At 39.3% G+C, this 7,584-nt stretch overlaps 1 protein-coding gene across 1 annotated transcript in view; it reads right to left on the minus strand.

Annotated features, from left to right (window-relative positions):
- Positions 1 to 3,698, minus strand: part of Smp_162990 (hypothetical protein) — a gene marked incomplete at both ends in the record, with an annotated part of 10,691 nt that extends 6,993 nt beyond the window's left edge. The window contains 3 exons of the mRNA XM_018790220.1: positions 3,245 to 3,394; positions 3,435 to 3,515; positions 3,560 to 3,698. Of these exons, the coding sequence (XP_018655585.1) occupies positions 3,245 to 3,394; positions 3,435 to 3,515; positions 3,560 to 3,698 (370 nt within the window). The remainder of the gene's footprint in view (positions 1 to 3,244; positions 3,395 to 3,434; positions 3,516 to 3,559) is intronic.
- Positions 3,699 to 7,584: the final 3,886 nt, after the last annotated feature.

The following is a 7,584-nucleotide window of genomic DNA, read 5'->3' on the forward strand; positions in this document are numbered from 1 at the left end:
TTCGATGTAATAGCAATATTAAATGTAAATGCACTTATGTAATTATCATTTTCAGAATATCTAAATATATATAATCACTCACGCCATCGCCAGCACTTATGTAGCTACCTAGATACATGAACTCCTCGACTACTTCAACCTGCTGACCACCCAGGGTGAGTACAGGATTAGAATCCTGCCAGTCTTGTAGAAGTACTTTGCACTTCGTAGGTGCTCAAGCCATGCAATCTGCACTTAATCAGTTGGCAATCAGTGTCACAGAAGCACACACCATACCTACAGATGTAAATAGCAATATTAAATGTAGAGAACAAACATGTGATATAAGTTTGCTAGTTCAGTAATTGATAAATAGTTTATATATGGCATATATCACGGCAAGCCAATGCAACACCAGGGAACTTGTCATTTTTTCTTAAGTGGATAGCCTGATGATTTATGAACGTTGTTCTGTAAGGTTATTTCCAGTGCCAGAGCGAGTTATTGATAGTTATCTACAACTAGAGAAAGTAAGATAAAAGCAAAGAGCATGGAACAACAAAACAATGATAGCAAGTAAGAGGTTAAACACTTAAAGTTCCGATAATCTCACTTGTGGAGTAAGATACACTTGCAGGCGCTAGAACATTTAATGCATTTTCAGAGGAGCAAAAGGCATTAATTGAGCGAACAAACAATGGGAGAGAGTTTAATATACGGATAGTTTGAGGTAAATTATTCCAGAGCCTAGAAAACTTACGGGTAAAGTAATTCATATAGAGAGAAGATCTAGAATATGTTTGTTTCGCTAAAGACAAGGAGTTACGAATGTCGTAATATGAAGCTTCAGCATATTGAATCGCCTGGTTGGATGTGAAGGATAGTCTGTTAAGTATTTTGAAAAAGAATATAAGGTTAAGTTTGAGTCTCCTCTTCCATAAAGGGTCAAGCCCGAGTTTATCACACCTAGAATTATATGTTAAGGCACAATCAGTTCCAAGAATACGAAGTGTATATCGTCTCTGTACTGATTCCAGTCTTAATTTATCCTTTATGCGCGTGCTACTAAGGAGAAACGCGCAGTATTCAAGGAGTGGTCGAACACAAACTTTGTACATTAGAATACGAGATTCGCTGTTATGAAGGTTTCGAGTTATGTAACCTATAAGGCGTTGAGACTTAGACGTTTGTTTCATTATCTGTTCAGTAAACGACAAGTCGTCGGAGTACCTAAGTCATAGATCTACTACTGTGTGTAACCTAGATAACACTTCACCATTTATGGTAAGATCGAGGTTGAGTGATGTATCACAAAAGCATAACCATCCACATTTAGCTGTATCAAGCTCCAGTTGCCATTTCGAGCACCACTGTGCTACCTTGTTAAGCTCCGTGCTGATGCAATTTTGAATATTGTTCAGCTCATGTGGAGAAAATGAATACACCACTTTAAGATCGTCTGCATACAAAAGGGACTTACCCACACAAAGACACTCACAAATATCATTAATAAAAACTAAAAAGAGCAAAGGACCTAAAACACTACCCTGAATTACCCCATTTCTAACAGGGACGGTGTTCGATAATGAAGAGTTAATTTTAACTACTTGATATCGGTTGCTGAGGAAGGAATCAAACCAACCAATCGATTCACGTATAGCGAAAGCCAGAGCTGTTTATTCCAATCTGGGCCATCTTTGGCGCCTTCGTGATGTTAGTCTGGCTGTAAAAGGTAGGATCTACAACGCGTCAGTGAGAGCAGTATTGCTCTATGCTTGTGAAACCTGGCCTCTCCGAGTTGAAGATGTTGGACGACTCTCTGTGTTTGATCATCGTTGTCTCCGAAGGATTGCTGACATCCAGTGGCAACACCATGTTAGTAATGCACAGGTTCGGCATCGTGTGTTCGGGCGCAAAGACGATAATCCAATTGGTGTCACCATCTTGAAACATCGACTTCGGTGGCTTGGACATGTTCTACGAATCTCTTCCCAGAGAATTCCCCGTCGTGCATTATTTGCCGACGCTGAGACTGGTTGGGAAAAGCGAAGAGGTGGTCAGTGTATGACATGGTGTCGTGGTATGAAAGAAAGCTGCAAAAGGCTGGCTTCTGTTGTTCCTTCACGAGTCCATGGTTGGAGTCCGAGAGGTGGTGCAACACAGTGGCTGGAGACGTTATCAGATATGGCTCAAAATAGAAGCCAGTAGCGATCCTGCTGTAACCTTTTACTTTCTTCATAAAGAGTGGTTATAGCTCCCTCGACTGAAAGAGTTCTTCTGGTTGTACATTCCTGTTTCCTTCACTATTATTTCATTATTACACTAACATACACTAATCTGTGGTTGTTATTGTTTGTTTGTTTTCTTATATGCACCTTACCCTCTTTTTTTCTTCGCATTCTTATTGTTTTGTGTGGCGCATACATATCTGGTGCCCCTCTGTACCAATGTTCATGTTAAAATAAATAAATAGTCTGACAATCGACCGAGATCTAGATTGAGCAGCACGATAGTTTACAGACAAAAGTTCACGAGCAGACAGTAGGTGGAACACAACTGAAATCAGCCTTACATAAACTCATGTCTGATATAACTAGATATATTAGTCTTCGTTCACTAGGTATTCATGACTTACTTTAACTGACAGATCGTCAACACACGGTCTGTGAATTACGTTTTAAAATAAACGTGTTCGCTTAATAGTTTTTAAATTTTGGTTGGATTACTCACAAATTGTTAATCCTCCTAGACCACGTAGAATAAAAAGCCTTTTGGTAAGTCATAATATATACAGAAATCTAGTCATACACGCATATATGTACGTGAATAGATTTTTGGCTTTATTTATTCAGCATTCGAAATTCGACTACGATGCTACTAAACCACCCTTTTTACATACTGTTGAGCTATACTGACAGAGATTTTGTCGAAAGGGCAAATTTCGCAATCATATTAGACTAGCTTAACCATAAATAGTAACTGTGTCGAAATGACCCATTAACTCAACAATACACAAACATTATGTAATTTAAAGTGAGAGGCCACATTAAGTAAACAATAAAGTGAAATCGCAAGAATAAAGTGCCCAGTATTCAGTCAAGCATTATAAAAACGACAGTAATTGTGCTATTGTGACCTGTCTGAACCAGTCTAACAAATATCTACCTTTCAATGGCCAACTGCGGGAAAAACAACCACAGATAGATGAGATTTAAAGCAAAATTATGAATTTATCCTCATATATTATTGAGGAGTTATCACTCACTCCATGAAGCTCTTAGTAATGTTGTACTATTAGCTGTTCCATCAGTAGATGCACGTCCCATCATGCATGTTAAGTGATAGGTTTTAAGCCAAGAAGATTGTTCGAATTTATCAGCATAGTTGTAAATACCATCTTCTCCAATGCCATAGACTGTCAAATAAACAAACATGTAAATAGACACGAAACCCACCTTGCACACCAGACATGAAATCACTAAGGGAATCAATAGGATATAACATAATATCTCCTGGAAGAAAACGTCTACCCAATACTTGAATTAGATAAATAAATAAATGAAATGCATTACTCAAGTACCAAGATCACTATCAACAATATCAGGTTCTGTAATTATTTTCGGCTGAGTACAGTTGACATCACTGGATGTCTGAATAGTTGTTCTGATAGACTGTTTCTCAGCTGGAAGTGAATTAAAAGCTATTAGGAAGGAAAACATCTGATTTCATATACAGTGACAAACCATTGGCCAATGAGCATTTCACATTTCTGGTTAGTTTTTCAACACTTAACCCAGGCGATTTATAAACGCATAAAATCCCGTTCAGTAGATTGAATAGTTGAATACGTCCTGGATTATACATGATCTTATTTATCTAGGAAGAGTGGTTTTTAAATTAAAAGTTAAGACTGTAAGGAAATAATCATTTAAAAAGCAAACTACATTTAACAGCCCCCAAATGCCCTGGTACGGCCGAGAGTGAAGAGAGTCCACTCTTCCTCTCCAAATGCTCTCACATCGCCACGTGCATACAACCACTGCCAGGGAAGTCCTACTTACTGCCTTCTCGTGGCACCGGTGTTGTTTACCAAATTGAGAGGACGAAAAGCGAATGTCCGGCGCTTTAGCCGGGTTGGTGGACACGGAAAGTCCACCTAGAGGAGTTGGATAACCCTGATTCCAAACCAATGCTCCACATGGGCTCCAGTATCCTGAGGGAACAAATGGTGTGTGAATCAGTCGTTGGTCACCGGCTAACATGGGACCGCATCTCCTCACGATGCTCCACTGCCTTGTGGATTAGACCTTTAGGTCGAAGGCTCCGGGTGTGGTTCCTTAAGAAAACCACCTGTTTCAGTTTGGGCACCTGGGCAGTATCACAGCCCTCACACAAATCTCATTCGATTTGTGTGGCTTATATGTATCTGGTGCTTCCTTGTACCAATATTTGTGTTTAAATAAATAAATAAATAAACATTTAACAGCCTTATACAATGGAAAGAAATACAAAACGAAAGCTTAAGCAGTAGTGTTGAGTTGTTTAAGGTATCCATACTTTTGTTGCTTGACATCTTTGATTAAAATATCTCTTACCTTGGATTTTTCTATCAGAACAAAATACTAAAAAAGAAACACTATTGATCTACAAAACCAAAGAGACTATAACTGGCGACAGAAACAGAAATACTCTTTTACACATAGAATTATGGATGATATTCAGAACGACAATGAAGACTAAGCAACAGTCACCAAGCTCAGAGACCATAACACAACCAAAAGCGGCGAGACTATAATTTGTGGACGAGTCTTTGATAGTAGGTTTCTGATTACGGTAATCGAGCATGCGTTAGTACAGCATGTATCCAAACACACACGTTTTGGTGTAAACCAAAGTTCTCTGTTAAACTTGGTAATCACCCATGCGAATGAAGATATTCTCAACCAAAATGTTCTTCCACCGTTATTGAGCAGCAATCACACTGTTTTGTCATTCTCGTTTAGAGCTAATGACATGATATACGATCAGGTTAAGCCTCGCCAAAATGTATGGAGAACTAACATATAAGCCATTCAGGGGTGCACTGCTAAGACAGATTGGTCAGTAGATACTAGCTCAGTTGAAGAAGCATGGTCTGTATTTAAAGGCAAGTTTAGTTCAGTCAAGTCCCTGTTCATACCATACCTGGTACCACGTAGACCGAATAACTGTCCACCGTGGATAAATAAACAAGTCAAGAAACTCCTTAGACGTAGGATAAAGCACTGAAATATGTTCATATCTACTGGCGTAAAACAGTACAGATCCAGTTATTGTAAGATTAGGAATGCTTGTAAAGCCTAAACGGTCATATGAAAAACAATTGGTTAGGGATTGTAATTATAGTCCGAAACGGTTATTCGCGTATATAAAAAGGCGAACTCAGAGAAGTGATGGAATCCTATCACTTTTGGTACAAGAAAACTCGTTAATATTGACAAGAAATGATATCGAAAAAGCTGAAGCTTTATCGGAATATTTCAGTGAAGTATTTTCTATCAGTAGTGAGGAACGACCACCAATTCATTGTGTTTGTGACAGCTTATTGATGGACCCTGTAGTTATCGAGAAAGCTACTGTCTTAAGACTACTTCAGCATCTCAAACCTGATAAGTCCAGTGATCCTGATGATATTCATTCAAGGATTATGAAAGCCCCATTACATGTATTTGCTGGACCTTTAGCGATATTGTTTGATATGTCGCTGCGGCAGTTCAGACTGCCAAGAGACTGTAAAGACGCGATAATTAGTTCGTTCTATAAGGCTAGGAGTAGAGATTTAGTTAGTAACTAGTGCAGTTAGCTTAACTAGTGTGGTTGTAAAACTAATAGAAAAAATTATTCGGACAGCTGTTATAAACTACATGGAAGGACATAATCTTTTATCCAGGGAACAACATGGTGTTTGGAAAAACCTATCATGCTTGACAAATCTCCTCATTGCAAGAGATTGGGCTGAGGCAAAAGATCAACATATTCATGTAGACGTGATTTTCACAGATCTAAGTAAAGCCTTTGATAAGGTCTCCCATTCTGGTCTTAAATTAAAACCAGAGAGTTTTGGAATTCTTTTTACAGTCGTAGACTGGATAAGTGACTTTCTCCATGACAGGAGACAAAGGGTAAGAGTAAATGGAGCCCTCCCATCATAAAAACCTATAAAAAGTGGAGTTCCCCAAGAAAAAATCCTCGGTCCCCTCCTCGTTTTAATTTGTGTAAATGAATTACCAACTGTGGCTAAATTGTCCGTGCTTCTCTTTGCCCCGAAATGCCCTAGTACGGCCGAGAGTGGGGAGAGTACGCTCTCCCTCTCCAAATGCTCTCGCATGGCCACGCTGCAACCGGGTACTACAACATGCACGGAAGATTGGAGAGCGTACAGATACCCACATAAACTTGGTTATGTGCATCATGTCGTCATCCACAAGCGGGATTTTGTGGACTCAACAACTGGAGTGCAAACAAACAATACTGAAGCTATGTGGTCAAGGTTGAAAGAGTCTACGACCTAACCAAGGCTCCAGAGGCCGCTATTATGGAGCCATATGGAGGATTTCCTCTACCGTATGCAATACGACTTTAGAACTTCTGAACCTCTTTCTAACCTTCCGAGTTTTTGAACCATGTAAAGGAAGTGTATCCACTTTCGTTTCGTATAATATGTTTTAACTCCATACTCTTCTGATTGACTAATATTTCTCAAGGTCACTTAAGATTCGTCCAAAGGTCGGCCTTAAGTTATAGTCACGCCGAGTGAAAAGACGTGGAAAAAAGAATTTTAAAAAAGTGGGCCGGTGACCCATCGAGCGTACACGACGCACTTACATTTATAAAGAAAAGTGACAGACAGCAACCAGCAACAACACAAGCCTTAAGTCAAGGCAATCCTGTACTCGTGCCTACAAGAAGGCGACCAAACCTCGTCACAAGTACGCAGGCGGTAGGGTCATCTGGTAAACTTTACCTTCAATTTAGGTTATTAAAATAAACACTTTAAATATCTCAATCGAAAATGGTCAACTATTTTTTCCTGGCATACGAGTTCATCTTGTAAAATATATTTCATGCTCTCAGCAGAATGCATTTTGCATGCTAATTTTTCCCACGAACTTGGAAGTATAAAACACTACAATCAGTGGTATCACAATGTGCGCACTGGACTCATACAGGCTGTATGTAAATGGTGTCACAAGTCACTTTCAAGTTGGCTGTGCAAAGCATACTGTTCTACAAAGTCTCTGCTGATTCTAGAGGCGATTGAACTTATGGACATAGCTAGAAAATCGCCCTCAAATAAACAGACAGTAGTAGATGAGCAGAATTCTGCTTTCGTGAAAATAGTGAGCGTTATTATGAGCCCAGCTCTGTATCTGAATGAGACCAAAAAGATAATGCGTTCAACAAGCATACAGATGTGGGCATTGTTACAAGAAAAAAGAAAAAATCACTCAAAGAAGAAGCAAATTATAGGCATCACTAAGGTATGTGAATCTGCAGTTTCAGTCCCGGATTCATATATTAATGCAAAACAGACTATAGGGGGGCAAAGTCTGAGCAGTGTAGATG

Source organism: Schistosoma mansoni, chromosome W (genome assembly GCF_000237925.1).
Source record: "Schistosoma mansoni strain Puerto Rico chromosome W, complete genome".
Lineage (NCBI taxonomy): Eukaryota > Metazoa > Platyhelminthes > Trematoda > Strigeidida > Schistosomatidae > Schistosoma > Schistosoma mansoni.